Below are 22,564 nucleotides of genomic sequence, written 5' to 3' on the forward strand. Positions count from 1 at the left end.
TGGCTTCCTTGCCTTAAAGAAAAATCACAGCCCTATCTGACAGCAGCTGCAGGTTTTTCAGGCAACTCCAATTAGAAATGCGGCCTGTTTGTTTTTGTTTGGAGTTTGGGTGAGGAAGGAGCTAGAAAGGAGAGGCCAGCCACTTGGGTGACTCCTCCAAGTGGCCTTCTCTTTAATATACTCCGAGGCCTGGATAAAGGATTAACTGGTGAAGACTTTGCAAAGCGTCCTTGAGCTTTGAGACCATTGAAGACAGACTTGCAAGGAGGGATTGTTCACAGAAAGGATCGGGAAGTGCCTGTGATGAGAAGCTGGAAGGTACAGGCCCGCACAGTACAGGCAGCAGTCCTGAGGGCCCCTTTCCTCGGGGAACCAGAAAGGGGGCACAGCCGAGACCCCCACCTCCATCTGGTGCCACAGGGAGCGGTGAGTCATTGGGACAGCTTTGTCCTGCTGGAAAGTGAGGTGCTGGACTTACTAGGCTGGGATCCGGAGGAGAGAAGGAGCTGCCTTCTCCTCAGCAGGAGTTGCTTGTTGTCAGACCACCCGAGTGCTCAGGCGAAGGTAACCTGTAAGCACGCACGTCGGCGTCACTGCAGCACTACCAAAAAAGAACGAGCTTGTTTTCCCCTCCCAGTGACCTCTGGCAGATCCACTCTTGGTGTTGTCTGTGTTTTGCTTTTGTTTTGCTGGAGGACAGTGCAGGTGCTGGTCTCCTTTTCCTCGCTTTGCCTTGTTGGTGCCTCTGTGGCCAGTTGCCCAACAAGCAGCCATTAACTGAGTGTGAGAGGGTCTCCTCCCCAAAGGCCTTACCTGAGAAGTGTTTTAAATGAAATAGTATATTATATCGTCCGATACTGAAGAACAAAGGCTCCGGGGGCAGGCAGACCTGGTTGGAGTCCCTTCGTTGTCACTACTTGGCTGTGTGTCCTTGAGCAAGTGATTGCACTTTGTTATAAGCCTCATTTTATTGCGGGGGGTGGGGGGAGATCTCCAAGTAACTGCGTACGATTGTTGTAGGGTTATGAGATGCAGGTGAGGCGTTTAGTGCTGTTCCTGAAACTCAGTAAAGATCAGCTGCTCTTACCGAGCCCTGTTGTGTTTTCCAGAAATTTCTCCCCCTTTTCTTTATTTATTGATACCTTAGCAGATTTTCCCACCCTTCAGAACAATGTCGGTTTCCTCTCCCTTCTTTCCAATGTAAAATGATGTCAGTGTGGCGGCGTGGGGCGCACAGCACTTCTGTTAGTCGTCACAGCCATGTTGTACATTGGTGAAAGGTTAGAGCGAGAAACAAATGTCTTTATTATGTGCTATAACCCCCCGCTTTAAAGATGAGTACATTGGGGCCCCAGGCACAGCTAATTAGAGCAGGGAACTTCAGTGCCCTTTCTGCCGTGCCAGTCTTCTTCCTCACCTGCTCACTTGCAGGGGGTCCTGCTGGGGCACACCCAGGAGAATGTCCTCCTGGACCCAGGCCTCGGTGCAGGAGAAGGTCCAGAGGCAGAGGCTCCAGGACAAGCCAGCCCCTGGCCTAGGCTCGGCCGATCAGAGAGCAGCCCCCCTAGGGTGGGGGGGTGGCAAAGAGACCTCATCAGACAGTGGGAGCTCCCAGCTAGTCCCCCAAACTCGCCTGAAAGGAGCATAATGTGTCCTACTGAGAAAACCCATTGGAATGAGCACTGGGGTCCAGCCAGGTGTTAGAGGCAGAAATGCTGTAGGTTTACACCGTCGCAGAGCCCATTGACTTAAAAGAAAGTGCAAGCGTTTTCAGAGGTGACCTGTCTTGGTGTCTGTTTTGGAAGTGTTCCGCTATGCCCAGCTTTGGCCCTGTCAGTGTGGCTTGACAGTGGTGTGTATCACCAACCTTTATGCTCACACAGCATTTCTCTCAGGCCCAAAACAACCAGTGCAAAAGGCAGAAAGCCCCCCATTCTTCTTTCAAATGCCTTGCCAGGGTCATTAGTTTTAATTCCCTCTCTTTCCCTCGAAGGAGAATCTTCTGGATTCCACTTAATAAAAAGGGCCAGTTTCTTCTCTTAAACAAAGAACCTTTAGCTTTCGTCCACTAAGCCACGTGCTATTAAATGCCCGTTTGACGTGCTGCTGCCTTGCCCAGAGCGTCTGTGCAGCTCAGAGAGTAAAGGTGGATGTGAGTTACAACCTGAAGGAACAAGGACACCAGTCCATGATCTTTTTTGGGCAAAGACCTGGCAGGTGGCGTTGTCACATGAGCTGGAGCCCCATTGTCACAAGCGCTGTGTGGGCCGCAGCCTGGTCAGCCGAGTCTCAGCCCCTGCATTCATCTGTGCCTCAGCCATTTCCTGAGCACCCACCTGTGCCAGGTGCTGGACCATGACAGCAGGTATGGTCCCCCAAGAGCTCCACTCTCCTTGGAGCTGGGACCACAGTGCCCGCTCTGCCAGCGAGCATCCAGCACGCAAGGCGTTGTGGGGGTACCTGTGGGAAGAGGGTGCATGAGGAGTGGTCTTGCCCTGGAGCCACCCACAGGTCTGAGTTAGGATCCTGCCCCATTCATTATATCTGCTTTGGTGTTCCCATTTGGGGCAACTAAAGTGACGGCTGTAAACGTGCCATCGCTGGTGGTGTGGTCCGGGCTTTCCAGGGACGGCCTGCCCCCCAAGGGGCCATGTGTCCTGAGCCTGGGCACGGCTCCTTCATCGCACAGCCCTGCTGACCACACCCTTGGCCCTCACCCTCCCTCGGGTGCAGCCCCCCACCCCACCTCCCCCAGGCAGTGTGTTTCTGCTCTGCACATGCAGCCTTAGTCCACCAGACTCTGGCCTGGGCAGAGGGTGCTCTCAGCACCCAAGCTGTAGGCTGGGTCCCTTCCAGCCAAGGAGATGCACGCTGGATCCACTTAGCACACTCCATGTTTCGTCAGTGGCACAGCATAGCTGTGCCCACCCAGGGAGGCCCGTACCTGACTTGGGCTAAGACGGAGTATTCCAAAATGTACACACAATTAGGAACTGTTTTCTTTGTAAAAAGTACTTAAACCCACATTAAAACTTTATTAATTTCCCTCAGTAGAAAACTAATTTAAGACTCATCAATAAGATAATGTTATATTTTACCATTGATCTCCCCTTTTTTTTAAGTTGTATTAGAGAAGCCATAGCTCTTCTTCCCAGCAAAATCCATTGATCTGCCTCAACCTAAACGTTTAAAGTTCAATTTAACATTTAGGGAGTAAAAGGTCTCCGAAGGGACTCGTAACCATTGATTTTGTGTCAGAGTTGAAGAGCTAAAGTTTAAAACACCGATCCCACTCGGTTACGAAAGCCTGTATATATAGCTACACGGAACTATGCGTCTCTTACTGGAGCTTTTTTTCTTTCTGCAGAGGTTACGATAAAAGCACTTAAAGAGAAAATCCGAGAATATGAACAGACTCTGAAGAACCAAGCCGAGACTATAGCTCTCGAAAAGGAACAAAAGTTACAAAATGATTTTGCAGAAAAGGAGAGGTGAGCGTGTTTTGGGGTTTATATATACTGGCATAGTGTTTTACCCCTAAATGTCACATGACAAGACAGTGTTAAAATGTATCTGTGAAATATGCCCAGGTTGTAAGCCAAAATCCTAGGGGCTCTAGGCAAAATTTTGTTTGAAAAATGAAGGTGTCCCTTATCTGTTATGTGTGAGATTACCATGTCGGTCTTTCCCCACTGGTGGACGGCAGCAGGCAGTGGACTAGAGTGTGTCTGTCCAGGCTATGCAGGGCATGAAACGCGTGTGGTGGGTACATGGCAATTACCTCACAGCGCTTCATGTATCAAGGAGCTGACATCAGTAAAATATGTTAATGAACCATCCAACTGCTGTGACTTTTAGATCTCGGGTGGCCCACTTCACCCAAAACTTCTCCACAAATAATGAGTTGGTTTTTCACTAGCATGATGATTTAATGAAAGTTATATTTCTTGTAAAAACTGTAAGGACTGTCGAACTTACCAATACAAATGGCATATGTCGGGGTTTTAAAAGTCTGGTGAAATTTAGATTTTATATTTTAGCCCTATCGTGAAGAAATGTGTTGTATGTATTAACTAGAGGCACCAAAGGCGTGGTTTGTAGCAAGAGGCCAGGCGTGATGTTGTTTCCGGTTGACCCTGAGTGCAGCTATTTGGGCTTCTCTATGAGGCAGCCTCCGTGAAGACCTTGGGTCTCACTGAGGCCTGTCTGCAGTACTATTATGCTGGCTTCATTAAGGGAAGAATGCCCACTCCACTCACCCAGTGCCTCCGCTGCATCTACCAGGCCCACTCAGAACGTCTCACTGAGTCCAGGCCAGACCTGCAGAGAGGCCATCGCATTTTACAGATGGAGAAACTGGGTGTCAGGTTAGGGATCTGCCTGTGCTCTCCCGCCTGGTCAGCCTGCGGTGGACAGGGGCCTGAGCCACCACTGCACCCGTGACCTCCGTGCTCAGATGTGGCTCCCAAAGTCCTCAGGAGCACAGGGCCGCCACGCCAGCTGCTGGGAGAGCGGGACTGGCCACAGTCCCCAGGAAAGAAGAAGCCACACAGAGCGTCAGGGGCCCAGAGTGAGCAGACTCTTGGCCTTGCAGATACGGGACTGTCCTAAATATGCCTCCTAAGAAAGCACTTTGTGAGCAGAGAGCTTGATCACCATGTTATTGAGAATGGTCAGCAGGGACATAAGCAATTGAAATGCCCTGCCAATGGGAAACGGGTCAATAAAAGATGGGCCGTCCCTAACTGGAACATTATGCAGCCATTAAAATAATAGTTATGTGGAATTCGCAGGAACAGCAGAAATGTATCCAGCATAATATAAAGTGGAAAATGCATGATACAAAATTATGTACAGTGTGATTACATCTACATAGAGGAAACTCATGCATTGCAAAAGTGGAAATAAACCCATATGGGAATTTAATCCAAAGTTGACTTTTCAAATTAGGTAAAAGGATTTATATTAAAAGATGTGAATAGGTGAAGAGATTAAGAAGTACAAATTATAGTTACAAAATAGTCACGGGGATGTAAAGTACACACAGGGAATATAATCAATAATATTGTAATAACTATATATAGTGCCAGGTGGTCCTAGACTAACCACTATGCTGTACACCTGAAACTAATATAAAATTATATTGAATTTCAACTGTAATTGATAATAATTAAATCAAATACTATGATGTAGAATTTATTTAAACCTGTAAGAACCAAAAAATAAATAAATAATTGATTTTATAGATTCCCATGACAAAGAAAAAGATGGGAATGGCTGATCACCGGGAGTGGAGGACAAAGCTAGATCTTCTTCTTTTTTTTTTTAAGATTTTATTGGGGAAGGGGAACAGGACTTTATTGGGGAACAGTGTGTTCTTCCGGGACTTTTCTTAGTCAAGTTGTTGTCCGTTGTTGTTTCAATCTTAGTTGTTCAGCTCAGGTCCAGTTGCCATTGCTAGTTGCAGCGGGTGCAGCCCACCATCCCTTGTGGGAGTCGAACCCGCAACCTTGTGGTTGAGAGGACGCACTCCAACCAACTGAGCTATCTGGCCACCTGGGAGCTGAGCTCATTGACTTCATTTTAGTTGCGGAGGGAGCAACTGGCCCATGTGGGAATCGAACCGGCAGCCCCTTTGCCCAGAGCTCGTGCTCTAACCAACTGAGCCACTCGTCTGCCCCCAAAGCTAGATCTTTACTCCTTCTTTACATGAAAAAAATTGAAATGGATCTTGGATCTAAATATTAATGATTAAATCATGTACATAGTGGAAGAAAACTTGGGCAAATGTTTTGTTTTTAATAATTTTGGAGTGGGGAATATCTGTAAGCATAAAAGGAAAGTTATCTAAATATAACTACATAAAATTTAAAATAGATTTTTAAAAACAAATACCAATAAACAACATTTTTAAAGCATCAGAGCCTGGAAAGAAGTATCAGCGCCACGTAAGAAAAGGGGCTAATTTTTTTTTATATAAAAAGAGCTCGTACAAAGTAATAAAAAAATCACCAATACGAAAAAATGGGCAAAGGCAATAAGCAGTAAAAGTAAGTTTAACTTTATCCAGTGTTGATACAGGAAAACAGACTCTCATGTGTTATTAGAGGGAGTTTAAATTTGTGAGGTTTTTTTGTTGGGAAGTTTCTCAACATCTATCAAAACAAAGAAAATTACACATACCTTTTGCCCATTGTTATCCAACAAATTCATTCTCAGAATTATGCAACAAACCTACATAGTGATCATTGCAGAATTATTTGTAGAAAGAAAGGATAAACAAGCTAAATGTTTATGGAGCCTTGGTTAAGTCAGTTATTTAATAAGAATGAAGAAGAACTGTATATGCTGGAGTAGAACATTTCCAAAGTGTGGAGATGAATGAAAAAGCAAGCTTCAGAGTACCGTGTCTGCTACCACCCCTTTTGTCCTAAAGGAAAGGGGAGAGCAGTGTATGTTACACTATAGTATATTACATATGAGTGTGTATTACACTACAGTATATTACATGTATTTACATTATACTATAGTAGTATTATATATGAGTGTATTAAACTACAGCATACTATGTGAATTATACTATATAGTAAATTACATGAATGTATACTACACTGTGGTATTTTACATGAGTTTATATTATACTACTGTATATTACCTATAAGAGTATATTACACTATAGTATATTGCACATTACTTTATATTTCTGTACATGTAGAAATATTTTAGAAGGCTATGAAAGAACTCTATCTGAGGACGAAATGGAGCCAAGGAAGGGAAAGGACATTTTACCTTCCATGCTGTTGTAATATTTGTGTTTTGTGTGTTTTTGTGTCAGAGCATATGTTAACAGTAGTTTTATAATTGGAATGTATGCAAGTGTGAGCAGTCCTTTTCCATAGGTGATTGAAATTTGGGTGATTTTTTTTTTAAACTATTATTCCTACTTTTCTGTATTCCTAGGTTTATTATTATGAGAGCATGTGTTATGTTCATATGATATAAAAATAATAAACTTATTTTTAGAGAATTTTCTACAGGTTAGGAGGAAGAAATGCTATTTATTGACCAGGGAATTCATTTGGAGATCATGGGAAATAAAAATATGTGGAATGTAGTTTAAAACATTCAAAATTTCCCCCATTAGGTATTACAGTTGCATTCGCATTCCATTATAACAGAAATGGAGCAGCTGTCACATCTATTTAGTACGTCCTTTATTCCAACACATTCCTTCAGTGTGTCAGCAAAATGTAAATGTATCATTCTTCGCAGGCCAACTTCAGAAAACAATGAGTGCATGATGATGGTCTTTTCTTTTTATATCTGGCATTTCAAGAACAAGTTACATTTAGGGTAACCTTCTATCTACATCAATTACCACCCATCAAGTCCCACAGGTCGCGCACTTCGTGTTATGTAGCACGTGGGTACAAAGTTGGGGTGTGCAGGATCAGTGAGCGGGCTCCACAGTGCTTGTGGGTTGCGAGTGGTACCTGATCGCATGCCTGTCGCCAGCTGTGTGTTCCAGGGAGGATAGCTGATTGGCATAGCTCCAAAACACAAGCTGTTTGCGTTGGTAAACAAGATGACCAATTTGGCTTTATTCTCTTCCTGTTCAGAAAGCTGCAAGAGACACAGATTTCTACCACCTCAAAGCTGGAGGAAGCAGAACATAAAGTTCAGACTCTTCAAACAGGTGTGATATGCTTCATCCTACTCAAGTTGATGCAGGGAAGACTGAAATGGGGGGAGTTTGGTCGATCTCCAGGTCCCCCCAGGTCCTCTCTGATACCTGTTGCCCGGCCCGTGGTGAGCCTGGAGGAGGGAAGGGAGCCCCGGCTTCTCTACCTTGACTCCTGTTAGTCACCCGTGTTGAGTTGTTAGTGTTGAAGTGGGAGGATCTGAGTTACATCTCTGTCCCTTCCACGATACATGCTTTCTTCCTGCGCTTTTCCCAACCAATGTATCTAAATCACTACCTGTCAGGAATTGACATTTGGAACAATATTAGGGAAAAAACGCTTATTTCTACCCTAAGTGAAGTTAAGGAGAACAGTAAGAACAGACCTTTAAAATTTAGAAGATACCAAAAAAGGCTATGCTAAATTTTTAATCATTGTTTTCCTTTTTCTTTGTGTTCTGAAAGGGAAACAGCACTATATATTTAATTTAAATGTGGGGGAAAGTATTAGAAGACATAGTCCAAGTTAAAACATAAACGACAGAGTAGGAGAAAATAATCACAACAAATTTAAAGACAAATGAATACTCAAAATATATAAAGACTTCCTACAAATCAATAAAAACAGATCAACAGTCCAGTAGAACAATGGGCTAGGAAGTGAACGGGCAGTTTGCAGAAGAAGTGCACATGGCTGATACACACATGTAAAAATCTTAACAATGTTTAACAGTCAAGGAGATGTTAATTAAATCAGTGAAAGACTGTTTTGCCTATCAGACTGTCAGAAAAATTTCTAATTCATAATATTCGGTATTGGTGAGAGTATAGGACAATAGTCACACTCGTAGTATTAATGGGAATGTAATTTGCCCTTTGGGAGGCCAGCTGGGTGGTATCGAGCTGAAGTTGGGGTGTCTAGCTCCTTACCCTAGCCCCTCCACTTCTAGGTACCCCGAGGTGCCTGGCATGTGGTAGGCAGGCTCCTCTATACCAGAGCTAACTGTTACTGATACTCCCGCGTCCTGACATGGAGCGATTTCTGTGCCATTCTGCTTAGGGGAAAGGCACGTCTCAGAGAATATTTGTATCATCCTGTTTATGGGGGATGAAAAAATATACATCTATGTGCACTTATATATGGAAATATTTTTAAATAACAAAATATATTTAAAAGAAGGAATTCTACACACTGTTAACAGTGATTATCTCTGAGGAGATGCATGGGGTGCGATGAGGTAGAAGAGAAAGGGATTTTCTGTCCCATTCTATGAACTTTTGTCATCTTTGACTCTTGAAATGAGAATATATTGCTTGCATACTGTTCTTTGTTAAATTTAATTTAAACAATTAGTATCTTATATTATGGTTTTATGTCTTCTGCCTTTCAGCCCTGGAAAAAACTCGAACAGAATTATTTGACCTGAAAACCAAATATGATGAAGAAATTACCGCCAAGTAAGTCTATGCCTGGCTTTCTCCATCTGCATGTGTTTGGTCAGGTCTCACCCGGTGCTGCTAATCCATAAAAGACTTTCCCTGCTTTGCTCTCTCAGAGCGGTACAGGGCTGAGAAGGTGCTGGGCCTCTGAGCCACTGTAAGGAATAGTGTCATTCCCATGAGTTCCTTATGTTGTCAGTTTAATGCCTGAGGATTGTTCTGTGAAACTCACTTAATTTTTGTGAAGCCTGGTCAACACTGTGTCTTTTACTAAGAAGGTTTGGAAGAGTCAACTTATAGAAGATGTGATACGCATTCATGGGGCATTTTGTGGAACTCGGTCTGTACAAATCGCATCACCTTCTACATACCTGTGCCCGTGTCCTTAGTTCCCACACAGGTGTATTTGCCCACGTCACACCTTACAGCATTGGACGTCCCTGTGCAGACGCGTACACATAGCTACATGCGTATTGGGGCAGGTATATCACACAAGGCTCTTGTGAGTAGGAAATTAGTGATCTGCTACAAGGTCACTTCTTGTCAGCCCACCCTCCATGCAGAACCCAGAAAAGGAGAAATAATGTTGACATAAGTCAAGAAAGGTAAAGCCACAGGGATTGTTCCTAGCCATGGCCTCCTCTACTGAAGCCCAGCCAGGTAAGGCCAGGCTAGAGCTTGAACCACCTTTTGCTGTCTGGGAGCCTCCTCCCGGCTCCCGCAGAAACCCACATGCCCCCAGCTGTGTGTCAGGCTGCCTCAGTGGGCCTTAGTGAGCGTGGGGTGGGGAGGTGCCTCTGAATAGCGCCACCCTCCTCCCAGGTTCCTGTTCTATGCGAGGTGCTGCTGTTCAGCATCCCTCTATCTCACCACGCGCACCCTTGGCCTTTGGCGTGCTGCTGGGCCAGCTGCACTGAGGGCACGTGGGGGTGGGCCTGACCTTTGTTCTGGGTTGTTCAGTAGCTCGAGACTTTGCGAGCCCAGCTGCCCAGGCCTGGTAGTCAGACCGATTTCGATCATGAGCACAGAACTTCTGCACAAAGACTGAAATACCCTGATCAATCTCGGCAGCTCTCACTGACCTGTTGGCGTGTCTAATACCTGTGGAAATCGCCAGATCATTTTACCCCCTTCTCTCTGTGTGTTGAAATATGACTTTCTGTGGTACAGAATGAACTGATTTAAGGTGTGGTAACCGTTAAAATTTCACTGTGAAAACCGGTGGCTCTGGTATTAACTCCTGCAATCCGGGACATCACTGTCAACGGGCTGGTAGATGTGTGTCTCCCCCGCCCCCGGACTGCCAGCCCGAGAGTTCCGGCCCCACTCCAGGGTATAACCTGGGCAGAAAGCACACCAGCCGCTGTCACCTTGATGCTCCTCAGTGTCTGTCTGGGGCTGCATTTCCTTTTCTGCCGGCCTGTCATCTTGGTTTTTTATTATTTCTGCCTAGACTGTATTCTACTAAGTAACTTCCTTTTCTCAGTAAATTAGATTTTTTAAGTTATAATATTTTAATCTGACACAGCTCTATCTTTAGTTTGTAGCATTTCTTTTCTAAAATAGTTTGATCTATAAACAACATACTAATTGCTTGGTTTATTCGTTCTTATCCACATCCTTTTACTGTTGACAAAATTCATAGTGACTTTGGTATGGCTGTATTGGATTATTTCACTAGCTTCCATTAATTTATTTTATATTTATTAATCACCTCTTTTTAAAAGGCATAGGTACATCTTACGTATCTATGACTAAAGTTTGCTTTGTTATGCACTTAAGAAAAAACTTTTGTGCAACCAGCTTCTAAGCCAATGTTTATCTTTTTTCTTTTTTTTATTCATTAAAATTTATTGTTGACAACGGTCAACAAAACTACATAGGTTTCAAGTGCACAATTCTATAGTACATCATCTACATATATATCACATTGTGTGTTCACCACCCACAGTAAGTTCTCCTTCCATCACCATATATTTAACCCTCTTTACCCTCTTCTAGCATCTCCCCACCCCCTTTTTCCCTCTGGTAACCACTAAATTGTTGTCTGTGTCTATGAGTTTTTGTTTCTTTATTTGCTTGTCTTGTTTCTTTGTTGCCTTCAGTTTTATATCACACGTAAGAGTGAAGTCATATGGTTCTCAACTTTTTCTGTCTGGCTTATTTCACTTAGCATAATAATCTCAAGATCCATCCATATTGTCGCAAATGGCACTATTTCATCTTTTCTTAATGCTGAGTACCGTATTTTGCCATGTATAATGCACTCCCGTATGTAATGCGCACCCACATTTTTGGCCCAAACTTTCAGGGGGAAAATCTTTCATTTTAATTTTCCAAGTGATTTTCCAATAATTTTTGTAAAAATACCAGCTAGATTGCTAGCTCCCGCCTAAAGTGTAGGAAGAGAAATGTCGCGCTGCTCACACTGTGGGAACACAGTCGGCATCGCCTGTCTTATCAAGTCAGAGTCACCGACTCTGTGGACAACAACACGTCGCTCCTCGTTTTCATTTCATTGAATCGTTGGCCGAAATTACTTTCGTTGCAAGTTCCTCGTAAGTGCAACAAAACCGATTATCGTATTCCACAGTATTATTTTGCATATGGATGTCATTATTGCTTTCTAGAGTTACACTTTTAATTCATAAGCATAAATAAAAGAATTAAAATCATTAATATAGATACAGAATCAGTACTACCCATGTATAATGCGCACTTATTTTTCCCGCACAAATTTGGGCAAAAAAGTGCACATTATACACGGCAAAATACGGTAGTATTCCATTGTGTGCGTGTGTATCTCACATCTTCTTTATCCAATCATCTATCAAAGGACACTTTAGTTGTTTCCATGTCTTGGCCACCATAAATAAACCTGCAATTAACATCGGTGTACATTATCTTTACAGATAAATGTTTTCAGGTTTTTTGGGTAGATACCCAGGAGAGGGATTGCTGGGTCATATGGTAATTCTATTCATAATTTTCTGAGGAACCTCCACACTGCCTTCCATAGCAGCTGCACCAGTCTGCATTCCCACCAACAGTGTATGAGGGTTCCTTTTTCTCCACAGCCTCTCCAACACTTGTTATTATTTGTCTTATTGGTAATAGCCATTCTAACAGGTATGAGGTGATATCTCATTGTGGTTTTGATTTCTATTTCCCTAATAGCTAGTGATGTTGAGCATTTTTTCATATATCTGTTGGCCATTTGTACATCTTATTGGGAGAAGTTTCTGTATACGTCCTCTGCCCATTTTTTAATCGTATTATTTGTCTTTTTGTTGTTGCCAGTGTTTTACAAACTGTGGGTCACAATTGTGAAATCAGTTTGGTGAATGGCAACAAGCGAGTTGGGTAATAAAATAGAATATAAAACAAAATAATAGAATCGAACAGAAAACGTCATGGCTCGTGGTACATAGTAAAGTTAGGTTTTGTTTTGTAATGCTTTTGTTTTAATTATGTATATAAATCTAAAAATATAAACATATAGTTACTGGGTCACAATGTAAAATACAGTTCTTCTTGTGGATGTCAATCAAAACCCACTTTGAAAGCCACTGCTCTGAAAGTGTTATAAAGTTCAGCTTCCAGACGTGGGTGTCTCCTGCTGTGCTCTCGCTGTGCCCGCTGGGGAGGTGCTGTCAGCCATGGATGTGGACATGGACGCACAACTACTTGGAGGAAAAAAATTGCCTGGTGACATAAAGTGTCTACTGAAACTGTTGAGAATTGACAGCAAAAAAATGCCACTTGTCACACGGTGGCTAAATACTGTCCCTGGTCTAGATTGATCATTTTTTATTTTCTTTTTGGACTTCTGAAAAGCCACATGGAAAATTTATGTCTGTCTGATTGGTTTGTTTTAGGGGTTGAGGAAGCAGCAGAGAACAGCCATCTAGTAAAGACGTAAATTGTCCTCTACTTGCAGGTTTTCGTCTTTCTTAGGTAGGGAACATGATGGTGGCAGGAAGTCACTGGGAGACAGAACCGGACAGGAAGGGACGTCTTAGCCCCTGTCCCCACCCTCTTCTGGCCTTGCTATGGGCCAGGCTGACGCTGCGGGATGATTCACTTCTCTCACCCAGAACCAGAAAATTGAATCAAAAAGTATAGGGGTTGATTGCTCTATTGTAAAAATGCTTTGCCTCAGGACTGGCTGTTGTCACAAACTGCTGACGGGGGCATGGGCGTTCCTGGGGTGTGTCAGCTACTGTGATAATAGCAGGAAATTCTCTTGTCTTCTCCAGTTGTGAGTGGGGAGGCAGGGTGTGGTAGGCACGTGTGCACGTGGAGAGGACAGGACAAACCTGACGGTACGTGATGGGCATGACTCAGATAACAGGTCCACTCGTTGATCCAGCATACGCTCTTGGGAGGTCTCCTTTGTGCATGGACCTGTGCTGGGCTTTGGGATTCCCGGGAGAAAAGGCTCGGGGAGAGAAAAGCCATTGCAGTCCAGTGTGATCACTGCTGTGGCAGAAAGGACATGAGTTAGCACCGGTACCTGTGCCAGTCAGGGTCTCTGCAGAAGACAGACGGCACAGTCCAACGAGGGCAACCAGAGACAGTTTAGCATTGGGACTGTTTGCCCGCCGTGGGTGGCCTGGGAAGAGGGAAGCCATAAAGGGAATCGGGCATCCCTGGTGAGCACTGCATAGGCTCTGGCACACCCGGCTTTGAGAGGAGCTGTGGCCTCAGGCAGGGTGGAGAGACCCAGGGCTGCACCAGAAACCCCTGAACTTACCTCCCTCCCCCTGCCGGCCTCCTCTTGGTAAAGTCAGAAGCCAGAGGGCAGCCCCCAGGGAAACAGGTGGGCAGAAGAGGCTGGAGATGGGAATGGCAGGTCTCCGGCTCAGAACCCTACCCAGCTGGAGTGAAAGGAAAGAATTGTCAAGGAAGCCTTCCAGAAGGGGCTGACACGTGATTTGAGGATGGAGAATGAGTTAAGGTGAGGGCTTCTTGGAGCCCAAAGGACTGCAGTTTGTGGAAGCACAAGGCCGGCAAGGCTGCTCTTCTTCAGGACCAGCCGGAAGTCCCAAATGGTCTCTCCATAGCAGCAAGTGGGCCCCGTGAGTGCCGGGGGCTGGACTTAGGTTCAGACAGGGATCAGGCAATTCCCAAATCAGAAATGGACACATGCTAACAAAAGGCAGCCTAAGGCCAAACACTTACTGTAAATGGTTCCCAGAGAAGCAATCCACAAAAAATGTAGAGAATGGACTGAGATAATAATTGCTCCTTTCTTTTATCTTTGGAGGCGATTGCTTCAGTCTTGGGATCCAATATGAAGCTTCCCCCTCTGCATTCCTCTCCCCTTTTATTTTCTGGGAAAGGTTTGTCCCTCTGCCATCTGCTTCAGCCCTAACCTACATATATTTTATTAGACTAAGCATCGTTTTGTTAATATATATGAATATAAGCCCACCAGGGGCAAATCTTTTCACAAACGATCTTAAAACATTTCAAAACAATTTACTTTCTGCCTTCAAAAGGAGGGATTCTTAAATATTTGTTGACAGAAAATGTAGGAAGGAGGTGGGGAGGCATAGGAGAACGTGGGCTTTGGAGAAGACTGACCTGAGTGTGAATCACGGGAGCCCAGTACTCTCTCTCCCTGTGTGATCTGGGATAAGCTCACTGACCTCTGTCTCACTTTTCTCACCTGTACAATGGGCATAATAGGCAAAGCAGGGGTGGTTGTGAAGAGTACAGCCAGGATGTGTGTTGTGCCTAGCACAGTGACAGCACCATAACAATGGAAGCTATTCCAGGCCACCCCACAATAGGGCTTGGGGTGCTTTTCTGCAATTAGCAGGCCTTGGAGAAGACTGAGCTTATTGGCATCATCGCCCCATGAGATTTAAGGAGTACGTGTTACCTCTGCCTCTCTGCCGCTGGGAGATGTCACTGGGGTGACCATCCCTCGTCCCCATTTTGGAAAGAAGGCTGCATGTCAAAGGCACGAGGCTGTTCCAAGCCCCCGGTGTCTTGTGTACGGCCGTCGCCCTGCGTCAGCTGGGACGGCACAGGCTGACTGGGCCGGGCCGGCAGCAGTAAAGTTTTCCGTGTGTAGGCTTGAAGCAAAATGTAATTAGCCTTTATGTGCAGAACAAGGACCCATTGATGAATACAGCTGGTCTTTGTTTGGTCCTGTCATTGAGAGTGGGAGGTAAAAGTGTTCTTCTTCATGTTTATTAATGCAAGATTCCTTAGACAAATGGCAAGCACAGTTTAATATTTGCTGGAACATAGCAGGGTTTGCCAAAACAGTTGTTGTGTAAGAGGATTGCAGGATTTCAGATTATAACTGATTCTGGGTTAAATAAATGAATTATTTCTCTGCCTTTTTTTTTAAGTTAAAAAAATACCTCCTGTCAAATGGTCACCCTGTGTATAGATCTTACCCCTTCTCTTAGCAAATGGAGACTTATCGGCCTAATTGACGTTAACTTGGAGATGCTAGCAAAGCAGAATGGTGTGGATTTGAATACCTAAATGGTTCCCCGTGATGGCCTTAGAGTGGACAGGCTGCTGTTAGCACCCAGCAGCGGCCCACCGAGGCCCGGCCGCTCACCCTGACCCTGGTCTGTGCGCCCGTGTTTCGCAGCTGTTCTCTAGTTCTTGGGTTTGGATTGAGCTGCACACTGCAGGAGGGATGCCGCTCTCCCAGGCAGGATACTAGTTGTCTGGGCACAAGTGTAGGAATCCCCATTTCTGCACAAGTCTGCTGCCACCTCTTTGCTCTGTTCCCCAGAATCCTGGATGCTAACTTCAGTTAACACATACAGTCAGCTTATTACATTCCTCTTAACTTGTGGGCTGAGGCTCCGAGCCGCCGATGAAAGAAAATATTGAATTGCACTGAAATATGCTACAATTTTTTATAGCTAACGTTAGTCTTAGGAGAATTTGCACCTCCCAAACCGCTCCTGCCAGTAAAATTTGTATTTCTTAAGGTCACTCATGTTGTATTCCTCTCCTGTACGCTTTTTAGAAAGAGCTACATTGTATATACATGTACTTACACATTATATTACAAGAGACATTTATGAGGAACTTCACTTGGGTTAATTTTACAGTATTTTCTTTATTTCAAGTATATAACCAGTGTTTTATCACAAATGCAGTAAGCTCAGAGAAAGCTCTTCCAAGTGAGCCTGGCTTACGGCTCTGCTGAGATTGTGTAGGGCAGCCTGTACCCCCACATTATGGGAATTCCATTCCAGCAGGGGGGGCATGAAGGACCTAACACTTGATTTGAAAAGGTGACAAAACCAACAGCTCAAGACAGGACCCCGGGTGGGAAATGCCGCCAGGATGTGGGAGAATGCCGTGGGATGGGTGCTTTCCGAGCTCGCTCACGACCATAGTGGCCTGTAAAGTCCCTTTGTGGTGGGTGCTGCCGTCTTAAGGGAGCAGTGTTGCCTGAGGGAGCCTGACGGGGTGGTAGGTTTTCCTGAAGGGTTTCAGGTCTCTGTCCCTCACCCACAAGCCCCACTGGACTTACCCTCACAGATTGATTTCTCTTTTATTTAACTTTTTACAGTTCCACATGAAAGACTCAGGAAACCGGGCCAGGCAGAGCCCAGGCGATGGAGCCCGAGACTCACACACTATTTTGATTATCTTATTAGACCAATTTTGCTTCCCCCAGTCAATCTGTAAAGATCAACTTCAGTGTCCTGGAGTCTCTCTGCTGTACCTTTAAGAATGTAAAATTTTCTATTTCCTGTCATTTTGATTAGTCATCAATTTCCAGTACGAGTTGCTGTAATTATCCTGGTTAGATTAACTTCCCTAAAAATAGCCAAGCAGCTACTTTTATGGTTTCCAGGGCATGGACTTGAATAAAGAACCTACTGTCCCTTAAACCTTAGAAAGAACTGAAGCAGACTTGAAGGGAACACTGATGACTCTTTTTCCCTTCTGTATCTTATCTCTAAAAGAGTATGTGCACATTGTGAAATGCCTGGGATTTTCCCTATACAGTATTGTGCTTCACACCTAAATCCGATGCCCGGTGAGCCCTAAAGAGCTTTCCTTCCTTGGCTTCTGCACCGACGGTGGCTGTTTTGCCTTCTCTAAGTGGTGCAGCCCTGATCTGGGGTTTTCTCCACTCCCGGGTGCCAGGCAGAAAGAAGGGGGTGGCTTCCTGTTTTCAAATCCAGGTAGAAATTCCTCTGAGTGCCAAGGATTCTTCACCTGTTCCTTTGACTCCACACGGTCTGCAAATTACATGACATCAGTGAGAATCGGCAATCTTTACTCCTCCGGTCAGCTAATCTTACCAGAGGCCTGCATTGAAATGCCAGGCATTGTGTCAAGTGCAAGCGAGAACTATACAGGGGGCGGGGCTGTTACAGACGGGATGTGCACACAGACAGTCTCTTGTGTACAAAAACACATACACGCGTACATACAGCTGTCCTATATGCGCGGGTATACTCGTAAACGTATTTATCAATATAGAGATAGCAATCTCGTTCATCCAGCATCCTTGAAGAGGGGATTGTAGAGAAAAGCATCATTCCTAGTCAGTCACCTGGGTTTGGCATGGTTTTATAAAAATTGTGCTTTTTTAAAAGATCCTCAAACTTTTTCTGATTCACTATAAAGGTAAATCTTGGGGAACTCACAGTTTGAAGCTAAAGGGAACAGTAAGGGGACTGTTGGGAGAAAACATCCATTTGTAAAAATCATAGCGCATCTAGTGATCTGTAAAATGGGCATTAGAATGTGTGCCTTCCTGCTTCCGCAACTATGGGGGATCGAGTAAGACAGTGGGTGTGGTCCTGCAAACTGCAGTGTTGACAGAGGACGGCCCTTGTCTTATTCTTGGGTACCGTGTGCTCGGCTATTGGCCCCTTATCAAGCACCTCATCAACTTTTGTTGACTTAATAAATCAGTGTGAAGACAAGTGGATGAGGGTAGAGCAGAGGTGAACGATCAGTGAGGTCGTTTGCTCTCTAGAAGGGCAAACTAAGGAAGCTGTTGTCTTCGAAGAGGAAAACGGGAGCCATCAGAACCTTTAAAATGCTTCAAAAAGGAGGAATTATGATGGAGGCCCAGCCTGGAACATTCTCACCACCTTCAGCCACCAGTGAAATTCCTTCAGAAGCCCGTGCATGGGTGACTCACCCCAGGGAGTCTGGCTGCTCTGAGGTCTGTGGCCACGCAGGTGACTGTGACAGAACACATCTTCTCCTTGGCTTCCAAAGTGTCAGAGGAGAACTCAGTCTGATGCTCACTGACCAGTCACGGGCACTTTGGAAAGGGATGCAGGACAGCTGGCAGAAGTAAGAAACTGCCCTTCCCACGGCATGCCTCAAATCAGTGAAGACTAATTGCTTTTATATGGCATTTATTATTTCTGATTTAAAATATCTCATCTGTTTATTATACAAAATTTAGAAATTTCTAAAATATTTTTTAAATAGATCACTCATTATCTCACAACACAGAGATAACTTGTTAATATTTTGTCATATTTCCTTCCAGTGTTTTTTCTATGTAGTGCTTCATTTATTGTGTGTGTGTGTGTAACTTTTTCGTTTTGCAATTACAGTTGACACACAATATTATATTAGTTTAAGCCATTCAACCTAGTGATTAGACATTTATATACCATACGCAGTGATCACCCCGAGAAGTCTAGTACCCACCTGACACCATACGTAGTTATTACTGTATTATTGACTGTAATATTTTTTCTTTTATCTTTCACAAGTGGCATCACATTGATATGCAGCTTTCATTTCTAGGGGTTTTTACTTGACATGTAAATATTTCTTTCGTGTCATGAGCTATTCTTCAGAAACGGAACGCATGCTGCTCCATATTCCATCCAATGGGGGTACCAGAGAGGGGGCTCCGCATGGATTTCCCTGTTGTTTGGGAGCCTGACTTATTACATCGCTGTCCTTGCCTTACAGGTTTAAACTAGGAAGCTTCACACTTGCTCTTTAGTGCATTTATATTCTGCCAGTGGCTGTAGCACTTTAGGTGGCTTCCCTTGTGACACGTCATCAGACAAGGGCATGTGGACCCCCAGAATTCTCTGAGGGCCCCCAGTAGCACTGGCACAGGGCCCCATTACCAGACTGCTGCTTTGTGACCTGACAGACATTGCAGCCTCCTCTGGCCAGTGCACAGTGGAAGGTGCGAGGCCTGAGACTCTAGCTCTGTCACCAGTTGTAGGCTTGCGAAGTCCCCTCTCGTGGCAGCAGCAGTGTCCTCATTAGTAAAACAAGAGGACTGGACTAGATGACGGCTGGGTCGAAGACCTTGTGCAGCCTATTTGTGGAATGGCCTTCAGGAAAGGCACCATCCAGAATATGGGGGCACAGTGTGAGTGTGGGGGGAACCCCACATCTCAGGGTCACTGCAGGCTTTGATTCCTGACTCCATGAGTGCAGTCACATTGGCCAGGGCACTGAGTTTCCTTATTCGAGCCTTAGTGTCCTCGTACGGGAAATGAAGTAATGCCACGCAGTGCCTGGCACGATGGCACAGGCTCGACACACACCCTTAATCAACAGGCTTCCACTGCTGCTGTTGTCTGCAAGCACCCAGCATCCTACCTGGCCCGTTTAAAAAATGTTCACTTCCTCCATTGTGAGGTCTGTTCCAACCGTAAAGAATCCCATTTTCCACGTTGAATTTGGGAAAACCAGTCCATCTGCATTGCAGGACCTACTCTTTGTATTAGCATGCTGCGGCTATTAGAGTAAAGTGCACTGTTTGTGTCATATCATCTTCCTAAGGGACTCTGAATATACAAACCTTAACTAGTTACTGTTCAGGTACTGCAAGCAAAAAGTTGGGAGCACAAACCATTGCAGAGCTATTAATGTCTTAATAAATATGTCCCCAAAAATCAACTATGGAGGTAAATAACCAGAGATTAGCTATCTTCTGAAATCTAAATGCCACATGTGTGCAGGACCCATCTCCTAATGTTGTTCTGTGTGTGGTCTCCTCCAGCCGCACAGCAGGGCAGCTTGTAGAGTTGGGGAGAGATCTGACTCCATCTAGCTTGGAGAATTTGGGGCTCTCTGGGCTGGTGTAAAACAAATGAAGAGAGGTACCAAACATCTGGGCACCAGCAAGGATGGCTAGGGTTCTTGTTCTGGGATAGCGTAGAAAAACTGTTTTGAACCCGCCTTAAGGATGAGAAGCTTGCTGTAGGAAAGCTGGAGAGAGCTAGCTAATTGAAATCATTGATTTCCTTCACGGCTTATTTGCCCTTTCATTCTCTTCCTGAGGTGCTGTGTGTTGAGGAATGTCTCCAATTGCCAGAAAGACGGTGGGGTGTCTCATATTTCCCCGCCAGCTCTCCTTCCAGCCAGAGACAAGTTCTGAGGCAAGCCTGCAATATGAATTTTTAATGCAGAACTTTCTGGCATCACTCTTGCAGCCCGGCTGCATTGCTCTCCTGAGCTTTCAGATTTAATGCTCTAATGAACAGAGCAAAGACTCCAGGCATTGAACGTCAGTGAGAATTAACCCCCAAATGACTGTACGTGTGCCCTCTAATTTCCCTAAAGGTAAACCTAAAGGAGTTGGGGGAAAAAAATGTAATTAGGTACTGTTTGGACTGGTACCAAAATAGCCTGGAGCACAAAAACAGCATATTCTTGAAATTTTATTGCATAACTTATATTTTTACCTTTTCATTTATCTTTTTGTTGGACTATTTTTATAATGATACATTTCCGTGATATTTCGATCCTTAAAAAAAGCTGTACGATTTGTAGGATTTACAGAATATTAAGATTACTGGACACCCTCCATTTTCCATGGAAAGCCCAAATGTAGTTAGTAATCCAGAATTTGTCATCGATAATGGAAAAAGGACCAGTTGTGTTAAGCAGTTAATTCTGTGTCTAGACATGGTTAATTGGGTTTTTTTCCCCTCTGGAAGCTCTCTGTATTTTTTAAAATTGAGGGAGGGGGAACTTGGAAAAAGATGTATATAAAAATTGCTTGAGTTCAAATAGCTTAGAAAAGGATGGAGTTTTCAATAAGTGGTGCCACAATAATTAGCCATCTTTGTAGAAAGTAATAGAGTGGGAGCTCAGCCTCATGCAGAATAAAGGCTAGGTGTTTTAATATTTAAATGTAAAACGCAAAACCATAAAAATACTAGGAGAAATTTTATATGGACACATACAATGTTGGGGTAGGAAAAAATCTTTCTTGCCATAATGCCAGGGTAGAAATTACAAAGGGAAATTAACAGCTTTCTGATGATTGATTGATAGATGGATGAATGGATAGGTAAACTGACAAAAATATTTACATTGCGTATGACAGAGAAAGTGTACGTGTGTGTTTAGAGAGAGGGTGGGGGAGGGTGGAAGGGAGGAAAAAAGAGAGGGAGAGAAAGAGAGAGACCTTACAAAGCAATGAGAAAAAGTAATACCCCAGTAGAGAAAGCTCTGTGTTTTCGCTCTTTACTGGACAATTCTATCATTGGCATCTCAACCCAAGTGAACCATTATCCTCCATAACTTTCTTCTTCCCTGCAGGCAACTTCCCTTCCACTTCCCTAGGAAGCAGAGGCAGGACCCACGGTGGCCTACAGACGCTGTGGCATCGGCCTCCTTCCCCGCTGCTTCCGTCCTCCTTTCCCTCTTCATTTATTTCCTTCCGACACATGCTCTGTTTCCTGACTTGCTGGTCTCTCTCTGCTCACTAGACTCCAAGTTCCGGGAGTCTTATCTCGGTCACCACTGTATCCCCAGGGCCTACAATAGGGGAAATAGAAAATGTTGGTTGAATGAATGAAAACAAAGTCCCTGCCTTCCTGGAGGCAATCGATAAGCAAACAAGCAAATTACCACACAGTAAAAGTTCAGGTGTGTCAAAGGCTGCCCAGAAAATTAAAGGAGAGGGGAGTGAGGGGAAGAGAGTTACTGCCATAGATGGGTGTTCAGGGAAAGCCCCTTGATTGAAAATTAAATGTAAAAGCCTGTGGTAGAGCCTCCGTTTTGTATGGTTATTAAAGCAAACCCATGTGTGCTTACTCTGCTATTTGTTTTATAATATGGGTATTTACTCATAGATTATTTTTAATGAGAGGGAACCTTGGACCCTCCCCTATGTGAGAAGGCTCATGCTGAAATGGAGAACTCCTCTAATTCATTTGGATCAGAAAATATAGGCAGGGTAAGTCCAGATGTCTCCTAGGAGGGCGAGGATATATGTGCAAGGGGGAAGCTAAGCACGTCTGTAACTGTGGACACTTGAAAATGATCAGTTCTAGCTCCAGCCTCAACTCCAGAAGTCCTGGGATTGGACCAGTTTGCCCTCGTTACACAGGTCAGTGACTCCTGGACTTGAGTGGGATTCCTCGGAGCATTGGTTAACAATGAGAGCCCTGGGCCGCACCCTGAATGTCTGACTCGGGGTCTGGAGTGGGACCCAGG

The 22,564-nt window shown here is 44.5% G+C and overlaps 1 protein-coding gene across 9 annotated transcripts in view; it reads left to right on the forward strand.

Moving 5' to 3' along the window:
* Positions 1 to 22,564, forward strand: part of CUX1 (cut like homeobox 1) — a 346,843-nt gene that overhangs the window by 206,673 nt on the left and 117,606 nt on the right. For all 9 annotated transcript variants that reach the window (XM_074328379.2, XM_074328374.2, XM_074328378.2 and 6 more), the window contains exons 6-8: positions 3,368 to 3,491; positions 7,620 to 7,696; positions 9,073 to 9,139. In XM_074328379.2, the coding sequence (XP_074184480.2) occupies positions 3,368 to 3,491; positions 7,620 to 7,696; positions 9,073 to 9,139 (268 nt within the window). The remainder of the gene's footprint in view (positions 1 to 3,367; positions 3,492 to 7,619; positions 7,697 to 9,072; positions 9,140 to 22,564) is intronic.

Source organism: Rhinolophus sinicus, chromosome 3 (assembly GCF_057876585.1).
Source record: "Rhinolophus sinicus isolate RSI-liver-muscle chromosome 3, RSI-T2T, whole genome shotgun sequence".
Classification (NCBI taxonomy): domain Eukaryota; kingdom Metazoa; phylum Chordata; class Mammalia; order Chiroptera; family Rhinolophidae; genus Rhinolophus; species Rhinolophus sinicus.